The sequence below is a fragment of the Cydia strobilella genome, chromosome 26 (assembly GCF_947568885.1).
Source record: "Cydia strobilella chromosome 26, ilCydStro3.1, whole genome shotgun sequence".
Lineage (NCBI taxonomy): Eukaryota > Metazoa > Arthropoda > Insecta > Lepidoptera > Tortricidae > Cydia > Cydia strobilella.
The window spans coordinates 1,097,937-1,118,113 of NC_086066.1; the positions used below are offsets into that span (position 1 = coordinate 1,097,937).

The 20,177-nt window shown below is 38.9% G+C and overlaps 2 protein-coding genes across 2 annotated transcripts in view; both read right to left on the bottom strand.

Annotated features, from left to right (window-relative positions):
- LOC134753019 (zinc finger protein 239-like) overlaps positions 1–14,526 on the bottom strand; it is a 52,453-nt gene extending 37,927 nt beyond the window's left edge. The window contains exons 1-2 of the mRNA XM_063688780.1: positions 14,163–14,526; positions 13,882–14,093 (exon numbers count right to left, since the gene is read on the bottom strand). Of these exons, the coding sequence (XP_063544850.1) occupies positions 13,882–14,038 (157 nt within the window). The 5' untranslated portion in view covers positions 14,039–14,093; positions 14,163–14,526. The remainder of the gene's footprint in view (positions 1–13,881; positions 14,094–14,162) is intronic.
- Positions 14,527–16,304: 1,778 nt separating this feature from the next.
- Positions 16,305–20,053, bottom strand: LOC134753192 (zinc finger protein 768-like). The gene is made up of 2 exons (XM_063688995.1): positions 19,475–20,053; positions 16,305–18,644 (listed from the first exon to the last, which is right to left on the bottom strand). The coding sequence occupies exons 1-2, from the start codon at positions 20,025–20,027 to the stop codon at positions 18,250–18,252; spliced, it is 948 nt and encodes a 315-aa protein (XP_063545065.1). The 5' UTR covers positions 20,028–20,053; the 3' UTR covers positions 16,305–18,249.
- Between the last annotated feature and the right edge of the window lie 124 nt (positions 20,054–20,177).

The window sequence follows — 20,177 nt, forward strand, 5'->3', positions numbered from 1 at the left end:
TTTGGTCATGTCTAATAACAATCCGACGCCGTATTGTTTATTATTTATGCAATTTAAGGCATCTTGTATATAATTATACACAGCAAGGCCGGTGGATCGCTTACATCTGAATCCATATTGGTTATTATCTAGAATATTATATTTTTCAAAAAATTTGTATACACGGTTTGACATTAACTTTTCAAATATTTTAGAAATAGACGGTAGAAGGGCAATAGGCCTATATTGGTTCAGATTAGTTTTCTCACCACCCGGCTTGAGAATTGGTACGATTTTTGAGACTTTTAGCAGATCTGGAAATACTCCGTCGTTAAAAGATTGGTTTATTAAAAGTCTTAAAGGTTCCGTTAGTTCCTTATAACAGTATTTAATAAGTTTTGGTGGAATTTAATCTAAACCGCAGCTTGATTTATTTTTTAGATGACGAATGACGTAGTTTATCTCGCATTCAGTTACTTGGCTTATATAGATCGAGTTAGCTGTAGGGGTGAGCACCGGGCGGCCGACCGGTGTCGCGCGCGCAGGCACTACGGCGCGACTGGCCTGCGGTGACTCACCGACCGATGCAAAGTACTCATTGAACATATCTGCAATACATTGGGGCGATTCTACAACACGATTTCCGATTTTAAGTGATATGCTTTTGTTTTGTGGTGGTTTTTGTTGCGTTGTATTTTTAATTATATTCCACATCGTTTTTGTTTTGTTTTTTGACCTTTTCATTTCACTTGTGTAGTATATCTTTTTAGAAGTGCTAACGCGTTTTTTTAGGATGCTTCGATATTTTTTATAATACGTGGTTAGTACTTTGTTATTCTTGTGATTAATCAATATTTTTAGGAACCTTTTATTTTGACAGGCTTTTTTAATTCCAGATGTTAACCAAGATCGTTTATTATGTTTACACCTTATTCGCTGTATAGGCATGTATTTATTTAAATTTTCTTGGAGTTTATTGTGAAAGTTATTGTAGTTTGTATTTACATCGTTACCGGAGATTATGTCGTGCCATTGTATGTTTTTTAGCCCTAGTCTAAATGTTTCCATATTTTTATTGCTAAATATCCTTTTATCTTTGTATGCCATCCGTTTAAGGGGTACGCTGTCAGCTGTTTTGAACATGTATATTATACTTTTATGATCAGAAAGACCGTTCTCCTCGACGCTCAATTCGTAATCTATTTTATTTGTGAAAATGAGGTCAATACATGTGGAGGATGCCGAGTTGGTTCGTCTACTATCTGATTTAGATTGCAAGTGAGCATTTCACTTTTAAGTTGCTGTGTGTCTGGCGTATTTAAAATCATGTTGATGTTAAAGTCACCACCAATAACTACGCGCATTTTTTGTTCTTTTAATCTAATTTTTAATAAGAGTTGGCGTAACTTATCGAAAAATATGTTTATATTCCTATCCGGCCTGTATATATTTACAACAATAAGGTCATATAAAGGTATTTCTATTGCACACAATTCAATTGTCATTTCTTGGGATAACTCACTTATGTCTGTCCTTTCAATATAATTTATGCCTTCTTTTAACAGAATGGCCACTCCTCCGCCGCGCCGTTCTTGCCGATAGTATGCAGCTGCAAACTTGTAGTCGTAGATTTTAACAAGATGCTTTTGGTTGTGCGTTATCCATGTCTCCGATAAACATATTACTTGTAATATTTGGTATGGTATGGTATTATATTATATGTAATATGATACCATACCCGTATGGTATTATATTATATGTAATATAATACCATACCATACCAAAAAAAATGTAATAAAAGTATGAAGTGGCAGTTCATGGCCTTCACTAAATTAAAAAGCTACTTTGTTTCACTCCTTCCTCACTCCAGTGAATGACGAAAGTAGGCTTGTTCGAGCTGCTGAGGTGAAATATAATATATAGAATAGGGGCGTACTGTCATAGTAAATTTTGTAGTCACAGTAAATTTACTGCCATCTATTGACACACGATTAAAATTAAAAATATCAAAAAATGTATATACATATTATTATTATTTATTTATTATTTTAAACTTTATTGCACAGTAAAAATATACAGTGACAAAAGGCGGACTTAATGCTACACGGCATTCTCTACCAGTCAACCTTTAGGTCAAACAGAGAAGCATATGTGTGTGTATATATGATTTTTTATTTGTATTTATTATTTATATGATTTTGACCCATGTTAATTTACTGATATTTGTTAAAAACAAACGAAACCGTCAACGCCATCTAAACGATCGAGAATAGGCCAAAGGTTGGTATTGGTGGTAGCGCCATATGTGCGAGATCTAATTTTTTTTGATTTCCGAAGCACGTTTTACCCTTAGACTTTATTAATCTTATACGGAGTTATATAGGTCTTTGCTCCCGCGGTAAGAATTACATGCCTTTGCCCTACAGTACACCTGCATGAAATAAGATCTTTTTTGAGCAAGTGTGATGAAAAACACACAGAAAACGTCTTTATTTTTAAAATGTAATTATAATATTTTCATCACACTCACTCAGTAAATGTGGAATTGCACGCAGGCTTAGCGGGAACTATATAAAAAGCGTTTTCCCTAGGGAGTTGTCCTTAGCCATTGGACAAACCCTGAATACCCCGATATCCCACGTAGGGTTACTTCCCAGGAATGCTCTAACGCTCTTACGAAAGCGACTGCCATCTGACCTTCCAACCCAGAGGGTAAACTAGGCCTTATTAGGATACGTCCGGTTTCCTCACGATGTTTTCCTTCACCGAAAAGCAACTGGTAAATATCAAATGATATTTCGTACATAAGTTCCGAAAGACTCATTGGTACAAGCCGGGGTTTGAACCCGCGACCTCCGGATTGCAAGTCGCACGCTCTTACCGCTAGGCTACCAGCGCTTTTTTCTAACGCTCCAACTATAACTGGAAGAAACATAACTATACAATACAAATATTATTTTCCCCTCACTAGCTCGGAAAGCCGTCTTTTATCCTTTAAAACAAGCGGGGAAAACGCATTTTATCCACTAGTGGGGAAAGTAATTAGACCTTGGATGGAGCGTGTTTAAGTAGCTTGACAGATAACAAAACGTAAAACGCTCATAATAATGGTTCGTTCGATATTAATTATCATTAAATAAATGGTTTGAGAATCTAATAAAAAAGACCAAATTTAGCTTTATTTAATAATTTTAAGTCATAAACCTTAAATTTCCATAGGAAACGTTAGATTTTTTATTTATATAAATATAATTCTGAACGCACAAGTTGAGTCGATGCAATTTCAAAACGCATCGTTGACATTTCATACGTCAGAACAGAAATGTCAACATTGTCAACAAATTTTTTACTTAAAAAACACTTCTCACCGATCACCGACTCACGTAAAAATCAGAATTTCCAGTGTTTTCTATTATAATATCGTAAAAAAATAAGTGATTCCAGTGATGAAGATGATTTAACGCCTGTGGATGTTGCACTTTCCTCGCTATAGTGAGGGGAAAAGTTTTGTGTTACACACGAGTGCAAATGTATTTTACTTCTCGTGTGTTGAAAGACTCGCTACGCTCAGGATTCTATTTTAGAACCACTCGCTTCGCTCGTGGTTCAACTATAGAATCCTTTCGCTAGCTCGTGTTTCAATTCCACACTCGCGGGTAAAATACAACTTTGCACCCTTGTATAACAAATAACTATTATTGCTCACCAATAGGTATCCAAAGAAACATGCCATAAAAATTAAGCATATAAATTAAACTATGACAACTAGACAACAGGGGTTCTACCGCGAAAACCAAAATTCGAAAATTGCGGGGATCTTTCTCTTTTACGGCGTAATTAGAGTAACACAAAAGATGCCCGCAATTTGCGAACTTCAATTTTCGCGGGTGAATAGCTTAACTTGAAACTCAGGTAAATCCATCTGTCAGATTATGCAATTTTGGTAATAAGAAAAGGTAATAGGGTAAATATCTACCCTATTATATTATACATTATACCCATTTATATTATACTAGCTTTTGCCCGCGACTACGTCTGCGTGGACTTAGTAACAGCAGCTAAAGTAAGTATAGCGCCTGGAAAAATTATCATAGCAATCTTTCAATTTGAGCATATTATGCACACAAATTAGCAGGCACTTCATTAATTATCTCAATTCCACCCCGCTTTTTACTTTCTTAAGGGATGATTTTCGGGATAAAAACTATCCTATGTCCTTCTCAGGGACTCAACCTATCTCTATGCCAAGTTTCATCTAAATCGATTCAGCGGTTTAAGCGTGAAGAGGGAACACACAGACAGACAGACAGACTTTCGCATTTATAATATTAGTATGGATACTAGATATTTGCTGAGGGTTGAATGTCTAATCTTGGTAAAATTAACCAAATTTACATATGCCCTCTCCATGTTGGAAAAATGTACAGACTTAAAAGCTGCAACGAATGCCTATTACGCCTACGCCTATGTCCATTCTTGGTTGTACCATAACAAAATAATAACTCTTCTTCTTATAAATCTAAATATTCGAAACTTGGTGCTCATAACCATACTTCAGGGTTTTGGGTGCGAGAATTTTAAACTAGCTATTTATTTATTTAATCTTTATTGCACAAAAGAAAATACAAATGTACAAAAGGCGGACTTAATGCTACAAAGCATTCTCTACCAGTCAACCTTCGGGCAAAGCAGATAACTTGTAGGCGGTGCAACATCACGTTGTAATTAATGCGTGTGTGTGTGTGTGTGTGTGTAACGTTGATGTAAGCTATGGCTATAGGTATGTACATATTTTAACATTTCTAAGCACATTTGGGGCTTACTATCTATTTTGAACCCGTGGAGCACCCTAATCACAGTAGTATGGAACATGGAACTCCTTATACTACTACTATCACACGTGTGATAGTAGGGCACTCCACGGATTAAATCATAGTATGGAAACTATTTTACAATATAAACACTCAGTACAGTCTGGCGTGAGCAACGATTACGTTCGGACGCGTTCCTTTGTTTACCTTTTCGTAAGACCGATTTTTTTGTGTTTTGCTGAGAGTATTATAATTCCGAGTGTGTACAAATTGATTACAATGACTTTAGTACTGATAATACGTGAAAAACTAAGTTAATTAGTGATTTTTTCGTGAAAACACAATATTAGTGGTTTTATCGAACTACCCTCAATTTATGATTATGAGTGAATCGGGCGAGGATACGGCCCCGCAGCCGGCCGCGGGTGCCGAGATGTCCCCAGAATCAATCAGGAAGGTTATCATGGGCTCCGAGGGCTCCTCTCCTCAAGGAGATGGTGAGATGGACTTGCAATGGGATGACGGAGATTTGAATGCCGTTAACCAACTCGCTGCGGAGACCGAGCCAGACTCTGCAGAGCAGCGAGGCGATAAGCGACGGTTAGAGGATGACGGTGGCGATGATGATGAGTTTACGCTCGTATGTAGGAATAAACGTAGAGATGTACGTCGTTCCCCCCCTTCGAGTAGTCCTCTACCGAAGTCTGACGATATTATTTATGAGGTTTCAGTTAGTTCCAAAAACGCTCTCCCGAAACAATTGGGATTTGCAAAGATATTGTCGAGTCATAATGTGCAGGGCGTCTTAAGAGTAAAATATAAGAGTCCTTTCAAAGTACTGATCAGATTTAATACTGAGATTAACGCAAACAGTTTCTTGGAGAGTGAAGTTGCGAAGAAATTTGAGTGGATTTGTAGAAATACTAACGAGTTGCCATTCTGCTACGGGGTAGTCAGAGATATAGATTTTGATGTTGATGAAAAGGACCTAAAAGATATTTTTGTGTGTGATTCAGATACAGAGATTTTAGCCGTCAAACGATTAAACAAAAGAGATGAGCAGGGTAAGTGGGTAAAGTGTGAAACTGTACGTGTTTGTTTTCGAGGGTCAATTCTGCCCCCTTACGTTAAGGCGTATGAATGTCGTATGGCGGTAGATTCATATAAGTATCCAGTCACCCAATGTTCGAAATGCTGGCGATTTGGCCATGTCAGTAATTTTTGTCCATCCAAGGTACAAATCTGTCCTAAATGCGGAGAAAAACATGAAAATTGTGAAACAAAGAAGTTCCAATGCGTGAACTGCAACGGGAACCATTTATCCTTGATGAAAAGCTTATGTCCCGCGTTCCTAAAAGAAAGATCCATTCGTGCATTCATGGGGCAAAACAATTGCACATATAAAGTAGCCCTAAAGAAAATTAACGAGGAAAAAAAGCAGAATACTGATGTAAGCAGTGGCTTCCAAGCGAGAGAAACTCTGTTACTGAATCCGAGTCCCCTAGTATTTTCAACCGGGGAATCCTCGAAGCCTTCTTGTAGAGATATATGTGCTGGGGCTTCAGTTAGTAATTTTAATTTTGAAGAAGAGCATCCTGAAAGCGAATTAGTAAAAAGTGTACTTCAAAATAAGGATATTGGAAGCAAAAATAAAAAGCAAAGTGACAAAAAACGCCGCAAATCGAAGAGAAGCGAGAAACATAATATGAGTGCCGAGGAATCATCTGAAACTGAAAGTACCCGTCCTCCAATTGACGTAGTCCCCCCTCAGCAATCTCGAAGAACTCGCAAAGAAAGAAAGTCCTTAATAGATAGGTTTTTGGAAAAGATAAATGAAGCAATGGCAACCGAGGGAGATTTTGAAAATAAAATTAAGGTATTTATGGAATTTATCTGGAGTGAGGTTAAGAATTTTGTTCAGAAATTTTTCACTATAGAGATGTTGTTAAAGCTTTTTGGAAATCACAATAATGGCCAGTAACACAACAAAAAAGGATTTGATAAGCATATACCAATGGAATGCTAACAGTTTAAAAACTAAAGCTCGAAACTTTGAACTTTTATTACTACAAGATAAAATCCATATGGCATTTGTGAGTGAGACTTGGCTTTCTACTCAAACTACTCTTAAGTTTAGTGGATATAACGTAGTAAGAGCAGACAGGTCCGATTCTTATGGTGGCCTGTGCGCCATCATACACAGATCAATAAAATTTTCACATAGACCTTATAATGTAACTAATTCTGAAATGCAAGTCATGATTATTGAAATATTTAATATTCCTGGCCTTAAACATATTATATCGATATATTGCCCACCCTCCGTAACCACTAATCAGCATGATTGGGACTCAATCTTCAGTTTTGTTAAGTCAGAGTGTCTAATATTTGGTGATATGAATGCTCATCACGCCCTATGGTCATGTAAATCCGATCGAAGAGGAGAGGCTGTGTACAAAGCTATGTTTGAAAATGATTTCGTGTGTCTAAACGATGGTTCACACACTCGCATTAAATGGGTTAATGGCAGCCTGCAGACATCTTCACCTGACATCTCATTCGCTTCAACGGACATTGCTACTAATGTTAGCTGGCAGACTTGTAATGAAAATTTGGGTAGTGATCATGTGATATTAAAGATGAACTGTGGTTATATCCGATCTAAAATGTTTACCAAGAAGAGGAATTATAAAGAGGCTAGCTGGGCAGAGTATAATAAAGAAGCAGAAACAGTATTTGATGTTTCAGTGAGTGATGACGTTCAAACTAGTTATGATATATTCATGAAAAACATCCAATCATTAGCTGATAAACATATCCCTTGGATCAAGACGAGTGAAGACCCTTCATCAAAATTTCGACCTAAACATTATTGGAATTCAGAAATATCCAAAGCTGTAGCAGAAAGACGTTTAGCCTTGGCAAAGGTGCGACGTAATCCTACTCCATCAAATCTTTCTTGCTGGCAAACCAAGGTGTCAAAAGCCAGTGAACTGATAAAAAAGGCTAGCTCGAAAGCGTGGAAAGATTTTTGTACGAGCATCGACCATGAATCATCAGCTACTATCATGTGGAGGAAAATGAGATGGATGAAGGGAAACTCTGGAGGCCGTGCTGGTGTTGATCCCGACAACGCCAGGCATTTGCTTCACTCATTGACCCCAGATAGTGTTGCTGAACCGGACCCGTCCTTTTCTAGTGCACAATCTTCTGTGTTAGAAATCCCGATTACTCTCCCTGAATTGCAAAATTGTTTAAAAAAGAAGGATACCTCTCCAGGAGTTGATAACATATCTTATTCTATGATTTTTAATCTTTCAGACAATGGTAAATTAATGCTGATAAAAATATTTAATCTCATAATTCATACCGGGGTTGTCCTGGATCAGTGGAGAGATGTCCAAATAGTCCCTATACTTAAGCCGGGGAGGGACCCCAGCTTGCCATCTTCTTTACGTCCGATTTCTTTAATATCTTGTCCATGTAAAATTCTACACTTGATTCTTATGAAGAGAATTGAATGGTTTGTGGAGAGCCGGGGTCTCCTTCCTAACGCATCGACTGGTTTCAGACGGGCTCAGTCTTGTGTGGATAATTTGGCTTTACTTACAACTGATATTCAGCAAGGATTTGGTAAAAAACAACCTACTGTTGCTTGTTTTATCGACATCGATAATGCATATAATAACATAGATATACGCTCATTAATTAACATTTTACAAAACATAAGCATAGGTAATAAGATATGTAAATATCTATGGAATTTCCTTTCTAATAGGCGCTGTAGAATTATTCTGAATTGTGGAGGTAACCCTTTAATTAGACATACACACCAAGGATTAGCCCAAGGAGATCCCATTTCTCCTCTTTTATTTAATATTGCAACCATGGAAATCGGTAATAGTATTAATAATGTTTGTATCTCGCAATATGCCGATGATTTCGTGTTGTATAAAACAGTGGAAAGAGGGCGCACTACAGATACAGTTAGTGTTCTACAACTCTCTATTGACTGTTTGATTGGTTGTCTAGAAAAAGTTGGCTTGTATCTGTCTGAGAATAAATCAAAAGTATGTGTTTTTAAAAGATCACGAAAAGATGTTAATGTTGACATAGTTGTTAATGGCAAGTCTCTCGAGGTTGTTCGTAAAGTTAAGTATTTAGGATTATGGCTGGATTCGCCCTTGAGATGGGGGCTCCATATAAAAGAGCTGTGTGAAAGAAATTACAAACATATTAATATTTTAAAGGTTCTAGCGGGCAGGTCTTGGGGAGTTCACCCTAAACATCTCAGGCGCCTCTATATATCTCTCTTAAGAAGTCGCCTGGATTATGGTAGTTTTATTTATGGAAGCTGTGCTATTTATCATTTAAAGAAATTAGACATTTTGCAAAATAGAGCTTTGCGTGTGTGCGGAGGCTTCATACGCAGCACTCCTGTTATAGCTATGGAAAGTGATCTCTCCACCCCTCCTCTGGTTGTGCGCCGTTATTGGTTGGGTTGTAGATTTTTACTAAGAATTAGATCAAGATCAAACAGCCCCATTATTTCCGCGTTACAGAGCATTTTGACTAAACGTTACCTATTTTCTGTTATAAATTTTCCTTTGTTAGCAAACATTTATGATGAATGGAAAGATTTACCTGTGCATCACTGTGACAAATTGGATATGTACTCTTTGAACACGTGGGTGTCCTCGATTGACACCAGGTCATGTATAATGGATAGCATTGATTATATTGATGTCCCTAAGCGGCATCAACAGAATGAGGCGTTGAGAAATTCTACACTGAGAGTGCTTACTGAGCAGTATGTCCAATTTCATAAAATATACACTGATGGTTCGAGGTGTGTACAAGGTGTTGGAGCAGCTCTGTTTGATCCTCAGTGCAATGTTTCACTCATGTGGAAGCTGCATGATGACGCGTGCGTTATGCGAGCTGAACTTGTAGCTATTAAAGAAGCCTTGTGTTATGCAAATAATCTAGCTAATAGTGCTCCAGTTGTAATACTATCTGACTCAAAGAGTGCACTTCAACACCTTAATCGTTGTGTTTATGGACAAAGAGGCATGCCTGTTGCATATGAAGCTCTACAGTTGATTCATGAGTTTATTTGTAAAGATAGAGTTGTTAAAATACAGTGGATTCCTTCCCACGTAGGGTTAGTAGGAAACGAGGCAGTAGATAAGCTTGCTAAAACCGCTGTAATGGATGGCTCTGTACTCGATTCTATACCATATTCAAGTGAAGTAATTCCCAGAATTAAAAAAAGATGTTTACAGAAATGGGAATACCATTTTGGAGAACAAGCTTTATCAAGGGGTGTTGGAATCTGGTACAGAACAATTCAAGATAGACCCTTGTGGATACCCTGGTTTGATTCTGCCAACCTCTCTAGAAAAGTGTTAGTCTCAGCTTTCCGAGTCCGGTCCGGACACATCCCTACAAACAAATTTCTGTGCATGATGGGTGTTAAATCGTCACCACTGTGTGCAAACTGTCAGAAGACTGATGACTTGTCTCACGTGTTGTTAGAATGCGTCCGGAATTCGGACTTGAGAAAAAGAATTTTTGGTAGTCTGGGCTCCATGCACAATGGACAGATCAATTGTTGGTTGGCAGAGCCTATATCGGACAAAGCAATCAGTGTTTACCACTTTATTGACCTCTCCCTTGAGTAGGGAACTATGATAGCACCCATGAGGCTGACATGTTCACCTAGAGTGTCCAAAGCCTCCATAAAAACCAGATTAAAAAAAAAAAAAAAAAAAAAAACACAGTATATACTTGAAAAAAAAACCAACGAAGAAGAAAAAAAAACCAACGAAGAGGTTTTACGTATAGTAGGAGAAAAGAGGACTTTGTTAAGAACTATAGATAATAGAAGAGGAAAGATGCTTGGGCACCTGATACGACACGACGAATTTATCAAAAACATCATAGAAGGGAAAGTTGAAGCAAAGAGGAAGGAGGGAAGACCAAGGAGAGCGTACATGCATCAAATAAAGGAAAAACTCAACGTCGTGTCGTATCAGGCTGTCAAAGAGAAGGCAGAGGACCGCGAAACATGGAAATTGCTCCACCGACAAGAGACTTACTCTTAAGTATATGATGAGTATATACTTAGTGTAAAGTTTGCAAACAAAACTTGGAGCGATCCCTAGTATATTTTTATTATTAAATAATTAAATAATAAATAAATATTATAGGACATTCTTACATAGATTGACCAAGTCCCACGGTAAGCCCAAGGAGGCTTGTGTTATGGGTACTCAGACAACGATATATATAATATATAAAAACTTAAATACATAGAAAACACCCATGACTCAGGAACAAATATCTATGCTCATCACACAAATAAATCCCCTTACCAGGATTCGAACCCAGGACCATCGGCTTCACAGGCAGGGTCACTACCCACTAGGCCAGACCGGTCGTCTAGCCTATATAGGAAACACATTGATAATTGAGTTTGGCGAGATAATACCTCTCTCCTGTGTCGTTTTCAAGCAAAAGGTACCACATTGTCGCTTGCCATAAGGACGCTCTGACAGGTTTTTCGTATAAAGATACAAGCAATTTTCGTCCTTATGGTAAGCGACATTGCCAATTGTGGTACCTTTTGATTGAAAACGTCACACCTATGCTACATCCTGTGACTGTTGCGCCTTTCTTTTGTTCACATAACACCTCACCTCCTGTTTCCTTACATGATGTACCAAACTACTTTTACTACTTGTAGATATGCGCAATTGCCTATCACAGTGGTTGCTTCTTAATTTAGTATGGCTGGTTACATAATTATACTGTTCACACTGGTAAGTTTTACCATGTGCCTTTAAATGTTGTCGCAAAAGACTTTTAAGCCCGCTAGCATAACTACACTGATCACATTTGTAAAGGTTTTCAGCAGTGTGATAATTCCACATATGAATTTTCAAATGAGTTTCGTACGCACTAGCATAACTACACTGGCCACATTTGTAAAGCTTGGGTTTAGAATGTGTCCTCACATGACGTCTTAAGGTGGTTTTTTTGGCTGTTGTATATTCGCACTGATCACATCGGTAACGATAAGGTCTACTTCCTGGCCTCTTCTGTCGAGTTTGTCCTGCAACAACAATGTTTGATTTATAGAGAGCATACAGTACAGGCCAATAATATATCACCTTCGTGTGTTTTTGTATGAACTTGTATAGAGTAAACAATATAGGTTAGTTTGTTTGTAGATTGCATATTTTACTAGGTATTTTATACTGTAAATTAAAATACTGTGAATTACAATAGGAGACTCAGCATATTACTAAAAACGCTCTATTAAAAAACCATTACATCAGACCAATTTTTCTCATCGCTCGTACAAAGGAAAACTACTAAACCAGGGGTCACCAATTAGTTTCTTCAGGGGTCCGGTTCTTAAAATAAAATGACCATGGCGGTCCGTTTCTCCTTGAGTTTATTAAATAAGGAACAAATTAAAATAGGTTGGCGGTCCGAATGCGGACCACGGTCCATCATTTGGTCACCCCTGTACTCTCTCCTCTCTCTCTCTCTCCTTAGCCTTTTTCTACCCTTTGGGTGTAGGCCTCCTTCATTTTGAGCCATTCGTCGCGGTTCTGTGCGACTTGGAGCCACTGTTTCCCCACAGTCTTCTTAATGTCGTCGTCCCAACGCATCTGGGGTCTACTTTGAGGACGCTCTTCCCCCCATGGTCGCCACTCGAGTAGTCGTTTGCTCCACGAATCGGTCTTCCGTGCTATATGACCAGCCCATTCCCACTTCAAATTGGCTACGCGTTTTATAACATCATTGACTTTGCTCTGTTGTCTCAGCCATTCATTTGTTTTACGGTCTCTCAATGTGATCCCCACCAATTTTCTCTCTAACGCCCGCTGGGCAACGCTTAATTTACGTAGTATGTCTTTGGTGAAAACCCAGGTTTCAGCTCCATAAGTGAGAACAGGCAGGATACATTGGTCAAATATGCGTGCTTTTTGTTCGGCCTTAAGGTTCATTTTGAAGGCAAACTCGAGATTGGAGTAGGCTGCCCAGGCTAGACGTACGCGTCTGTTGATCTCATTGGTTTGGTTCATTTTTCCAGTCACTATCTCTTGTCCCAAATACACGTATTTATCGACAGTTTCGATGGCGGTATGGTTAACTGTGATATTCGCCTTGACATCTGTGTTGGTCATAACTTTTGTCTTGTCTAGATTCATTTCCAGCCCACACCGTATGGAAGCATCGCTGAGTTCTTGGATCATGCTTTGAAGTTCAGCGGGGTCGCTTGCCAGCAAGACAATATCATCAGCGAACCGCAAATTATTCAAGCGACTACCCCATATATTCAATCCACGCTTTTCCCAGTTCAGGCTTTTTAAAATGTCCTCTAGCACCAGAGTAAACAGTTTTGGTGAAAGCGTATCACCTTGTCGTACGCCTTTCTCAATCCGAACTGGCTCGGTCAGCGGGGGTAGGTTCACTTTTAGGGTGGCTCTTTTGTACATATTTTCGATTAGAGCAGTATATCGGTGATCTATGCATGCATTTTGTAGTGATTCTATGACCGACCATGTTTCAACACTGTCAAATGTTTTTTTATAGTCTATAAATGCTAACCACAAAGGCATTTGATATTCAGTCGTCTTCTCTATAATGATTCTCATTGACAATATATGATCTAACATGCTGCTACCACTTTTAAATCCGGCTTGCTCCATTGGCTGATATGAGTCAAGTTTAGTCTAAGGCTTACATAATGTATTAGGTTTCAAGTAAATAAAGATTTTATTTATAATACAAATTGGTCTATGAGTGCTTACACATACTGGGCTAATTATATTACTGACAGAAAATCCTACACTGGCTAAGTCATGAAAATGTTCTTTTTTGTAACTGAGGTGGCGCTGTTTGTAGAAGGTCATTACAATAAATGTCTTTTCTTTCTTTCTTTCAAAATGGGAAATTATGTGTAGTGTGGGAAATTTTGCTAGTAAGTGTAAACTTGTCTCCTCATTCACCACATTGTGGACAGGAAGCATGTCTACTTGCGCCATTTACCTTAAGATGTCTCTTGAGAACTGACCTGTTGATGCATGGTGCACGCCGCGCCGCTCCACTATCTCGGGGCCGACCACGAGCTCATCTTTCACGGCGTGGTCGGTGTACAGCTCCGCTGCCTCATCTTTTACAATCACATCTGAACACGAAGGCTCCGCTTTTATAGACATACTCTGGCACATGGACTCGTCTTTTACAAAAGCAGTATCCCCTAATGGCTCGGCTTTTATAGACACACTCTCACACCTAGGTTCTTCTAAAACAGCATCCTCTGAAGGCTCGGCTTTTATAGAAATACTCTCGCACCAGTCGCATCTGGGCTCGTTTTTTGCAAAAACAGCATCCACCACTAAAGGCTCGGCTTTTATACTCACACCCTCGCACCTGTTGTCTTTTACAAAACCAGCATCTAGTAAAGGCTCAGCTTTAACAGACACCTCAAACGTGGGTTCATCCGTTATACACACATCATCACAGGGCTCAGCCTTCACGCAAACACTCTAGTGTGCCCTGTAACGCTGATGACTCCATAGTCAATTTGTCAGCTATGTACGTAAGGGACGTCTTTTTGTTTTACGTAAACGTCAAGTAAACAGAACTAGGATCTTTGTTCAAGTAGGATATTGATTCAAATCCGTACAAAATATATTCATAGACGATTCATAGCTCCAAAAGCATTTATTTATTTTTATTAAATGTCATTCATGTCATTGTCAAATTTGGCATTGGCAATTTGTGAAACTTGTGAACATATAGAGCGGTACTGTCATAGTATATTTTGTAACCACTGTAAATTCACTGCCATCTATCGACATACTTTAAAACTAAAAATTAATGAAAATGAAAAACTGTTTATTTCGTTTAAGAATTACTTATACAGGTAAGTGTTGGTGCCTCTTTTTAAGTAAGAAAATACCTGTGTTAATTAAGATTTATAAAAATACGTTAAAATGCATTTAAATATGGATAAATGATTTTTTTATTTGCATTAATTATTTTTATATGATTTTGACCCATGTTAAAATTATAAATAACAAACGAAACCGTCAACGCCCTCTATACGAGAGTAGGCCAAAGCTAGTGGCGCCATCTGATCGAGAATCAAATTTTCGTGATTTTCGAGGCACGTTTTTTCCTTATACTGTATCCATCTATTACGGAGGAATTATATCTATATATCTGGTAGTACGGTATAATATTTAATTACAGACTTGCGCGATCTTCAAGCCGATAACTGGCGTTTACTCGTGTTGGAGGTCAAGACTCATTTTGGGACCCCGCGCCATTAAGTAAATATTGTGGTACGGTAGATGCTCTTTTTACAAGCAACGCTTCGCAAGTTTTGAAGAAAAGGATTCAGTACAAACGTCCCTTACGCGAATATTTCAAATTGTTTGTTCCGTTCATACCCAACCTGCGCCCAACCACTAACCACCTCTAGCTGACGAATAAGGCTGTCTGCCCACTGAAGCGGAGCGGAGATGTGGTGAATCAACCAACAGCATTGGTTGTATCCAGCAGAGGGGAGATTCCCCACATCTCCGTCCGGACGGGACGGGCAGCCTAATCCACCTCTTTCTAGTCGGCTAGCTTGCAGCAAACCCCCCCAAAAGAATAAAATTTGTAACTAAAGGTTTGCCCCTCCCCCTCCCCCACCCCTTGGCCATCGACCATATAAAGTGCCCCCCAGTGCCATTGGAACATGGGGCGGTGCCGGGGTATCAACGCAAGTAGCGTCCCAAACTAGCGGCCGACCATCGCTCCAAGGGACCAGTGTCATTCCGTAGGCCCCGTAGGGTATCTTGCCATCATCCCTGGCCAGACCGTTGGGTTCAAGGACTGCCACTACTGCCAGAACTCTGGTACTACCAAGAGCCCGACGATGACATCTTCAATTCTAGCTTAGCGGGAGATACTTCCAGCGCTTCGTACGCATGAGAGGCTATGGTGGCCTAGTATGTCCATCATGGCTCCGCATTGATAAGGATGAGGCTGTTAGTTAATTCATTATTTCTATATTTTTTTAAAGTACAACTTAACTAAAACTTACGTATGCATACATTTTATCTGTAAAAAAAGGGATTATAGATGAGGTCCAAAAAATAATTCAATTCAATTCAATTATTTATTTCAGACAAAGGCCCATATTATTTCTTAGTAATACAATTAAATTAATCTTAATATGCTAATGTTAGTAAAGACACATTAAATTAGAAATAAAAATATACATAAGATTTAATTATTTACATAATGGAGACTGCCACATTCCAAACACTACCGCTGCAGTTGCAGTGCATGCAACAGCATCCAGTGGTGTTGGAACGGGCAGTCTAGCCTCTCGGCCAGCACACGTGCACCGCAATTCAACCTATATGCGTCAGAGAACTCTCCTGCCCACCTAACACAGTTTGTTTGGTTGGCATACAAAAACTTAAAAATACTAGTTTTGAATGATTCACGGTTAGTTTCACTAGACTTATATTGATCAGGAGCTCACAAATAATACAAAAGGTAATCACGGTCTATATCCCGGTCAATATAAGTCTAGTTAAAAATACTTATATATTTTACTTATATTTTTATCAATATTTTTTATTTAAGTAAGCAAACAATTTTTGTAAATTTTGTGTTATTGCAAATTGTTAACAGATTATTTTAAATGTAATGTCCTATAATATTAAAGTAGAAATGGTTAATTCGACTGTAGGTTTGGGATTATTTTTTGATTAACACTGGAACTGGAGTACCTCTGTAGGCTCTGTACCATTTTGATTAACAAAACTTCCGTGAGACACAGACATACTAAATATATTAATAACGGGTCACAACATGTCGAGCGTTTTTCGACTTAAAATACGTGAGTGACCCGTTATTAATATATTTAATATAAATACAATAAAAATAGCCGTTATTACTGAGGTTTTGTAACACTGATAGTCTACTTAAAATATACCTTACTTTTCTCTACACAATTATATATATATTACTATTTACTATTTTCTAGTTCCCATCGACAACTTCAGCTTTTCCTCCGACATAGGCCTCTTCCATATTTAATATAGAGAATGCCTTGTAGCATTAAGTCCGCCTTTTGTATTTTCTTTTGTGCAATAAAGATTAAATAAATAAATAAAATATACCTCTGTACTAAACAAAAGAGTAAAGTAAGTATATCCTACTAATGTGATAGTATTTCCCCTGGATTCAATACTGTGCCAGTCTATTGAGTTAAGGTAACCTTTAAAAAACTTGATTTTGTGTTGAGGCAAGTTGCGTGCAGATACAGCCATAGTGCTACTGATTTCGTGAGTGAGTGTGAGTTCAAAATATTTAGATCAGTACGGTTTCACTCACTATTGTTTTTTAGGGTTCCGTACCCAAAGGGTAAAAACGGGACCCTATTGCTAAGACTCCGTTGTCCGTCTATCTATCACCAGACTGTATCTCATGAACCGTGATAATTAGTGTTGAAATTTTCACAGATAATGTATTTCTGTTGCCGCTATAACAAAAAATAATAAAAAGTACGAAACCCTCGGTGGGCGATTCCGACTCGCACTTGTCCGGTTTTTTTAATCGCTACGTGTTTCGGATTCGTCGGGTATCCTTCCTCAGGCACGAGTGTCCGCGGCGGTTATACTACGTGCACTGCCCACGCCGCCCGCCTCAAAAATATGTTTCACGATAGTTTAATTTCGATGAGTGTGAGTTTTTGTGCGTAGTGGTCAGACAGGTGAGTTTCAACTGATTGTGTTTGTATATATTGCCTATTTATCAAGTTATTGGTGTAAATATGGGGACGGGGACGGTCCTAAACTAGATGGAGCGATCAAGTAAAAGGGGTCCCATCCTCAACCAGCTTTTGCTCGGTCGTCAGAGACGCGATGGACAGGCACCGATGGAGGCAGATCACAAGAACCAGGTGTGGAGCATCCACATCCACTGATGAGCACGATCCTCAGTCATGAGGGAGCGTGGGTTGGACTAAAGCAAAGGGGGTGCCGACAGAAAAATTTTCATCGGAGTGATGTTATTATGACACCTATTTTTTATTGTTTTATCGTAAAGAATACGCTAAAATAAGCATGTTTTGTAGGAAAAACTTTTCTCTAAAATAAAAAATGGCCGAGATATTTGACCCGCAAGTTGAAACCACTACTTGACAAATTAAAATCAATCATTTGGAACAGTAAATTTAAGTAACAGAGACTAGATAGGTGCGACGACGAGCGAAGCGAGGAGGAGTGTGTTACGTTGACCGCGATGATCGCGATCAAACAGAGCGCCAGAACAGACATGTTATTGTACCTACTAAAAAAAATCTAAGTCTTTTTTTGCACCCCCTTTGCTTTAGGCCAACCGGAGCGACCACAGAGAGAGGTGTAAATATGTTTTAAACACGTACTCGAAGTGTTTGAGACGCGTGTAGGAAAATATGAAATAATAAACTTTGTTTGTCATTACTGGCATAACTGCACTGGTCACATTTGTAAAACTTTTCAGCAGTGTGTGTGTGATTACACATATGAACTTCCAAATGAGTTTTGTCCGCACTTGCATAACTACACTGGCCACATTTGTAAAGCTTTTCAGCAGTGTGGTTCCACATATGAACTTCCAAATGAGTTTTGTATGCACTAGCATAACTGCATTGGCCACATTTGTAAGGCTTGTTTTTAGAATGTGTCCTTACACAACGTGCGAAAGAGGTTATGGTTGTTGAATATTCGCACTGAGCACGTTGGTAAGGATCGGGTCTCCTTCCTGGCCTCTTCTGTCGAGTTTGTCCTGCAACATCAATGTTTGATTTATAGAGACCATACAGTACCAGCAATATCAACTCCATGTTTTTACGGTAACTTTTTTTCTATATTTGTAAGTGTTTTCCACCTCACTACTTTAGGTAGTCCTTTGTGTGACCGATGAGAAAAATTGGTCTCATGTAAATGGTTTTTTCATAGATTATTTTCCTTCATTTTTTATTAGAGCTTTTTTAGTAACATGCTGAGTCTCCTATTGTAGTTCCCGGTATTTCATTAGCGGGTCCACACTGAGGGAGAATAGGCAACCGTAAGATTACAAAATTGAACCTCAAGTGTATTAAGTGGTTCAAAAAGTGGAACCTTAAGCATTGCGAGGGTGAAAGCACACAAGTTAAATTTTTACACATTTTTCAGACAACATTTTCCACGACACTGATGCCAAAAAAATACTCAGTCATTTGGAAAATTGCATTGTGTTGTGTGGGGAAGTACCTATTGTCTCCTTATTACCACAGTTTGGACAGGAGGCATGTCTACTTATGCCCATTACCATTATTATTTCATGCAACAAATTTTATCTGTTTTGTGTGCCTAATAAATAAAATAAATAAATTACCTTATGATGTCGACTGACTAAATGTACCGATTCGTGGAGTAAATGACTACTCGAGTGGCGACCATGGGGAGAAGAGCGTCTTCAAAGTAGACCCCAGATGCGTTGGGACGACAACATCAAGAGGACTGCGGGGAAGCAGTGGGTCCAAGTCGCACAGAATCGTGATGAATGGCGCAGAATGAAGGAGGCCTATACCCGAAGGGTAGAAAAGGGCGAAAGAGAGTCTATTGAGAACTGACCTGTTGGTGCGTGGCGCACGCGCCGCTCCACTAGCTCGGGGCCGACCACGAGCTCATCTTTCACCACGTGGTCGGTGTACAGCCCCGCCGCCGCGCTCACGCCGAGCGACTCGTCTTTTACACATACATCTGAGCACGATGGCTCGGCTGTTATAGACATACTCTCGTATCTGGGCTCGTCTTTTACAAAAACAGCATCCACTGAAGGCTCGGCTGTTATAGACATACTCTCGTATCTGGACTCGTCTTTTACAAAAACAGCATCCACTGAAGGCTCGGCTGTTATAGACATACTCTCGTATCTGGGCTCGGCTTTTATAGATATACTCTCGCGCCTGGGCTCGTCTTTTAAAGAAACAGCATCCACTGAAGGCTCGGCTGTTATAGATATACTCTCGCACCTGGGCTCGTCTTTTACTAAAACAGTATCCAGTAAAGGCTCAGCTTTAACAGACACTCCCTCGAACGTGGGTTCATCCGTTATACGAACATTCTCACAGGGCTCGGCCTTTACGCAAACATTCACTGTATCCTGTAACGCTGACGACTCCATTGTCAACTCGTTATTCTTTAGTGTCACGTAAATATAACCATACAAAAGTTAATAAAAGAAAACAATTTCTTCTATTTAGCAACCAATGTCAGATTGAATTGACACATGTTTGACATAAGCGATGGCGTGCGATGCGTTCCAATAAATTAT

What these genes read in the sequence shown, in the direction of transcription:
- LOC134753192 (XM_063688995.1), bottom strand. Translation starts at nt 20,027, where the DNA reads ATGGAGTCGTCAGCGTTACAGGATACAGTGAATGTTTGCGTAAAGGCC. An exon ending in CGTGCGCCACGCACCAACAG is followed by an intron (nt 18,645 to 19,474) that starts GTCAGTTCTCAA and finishes TTGATGTTGCAG; the next exon opens with GACAAACTCGACAGAAGAGG.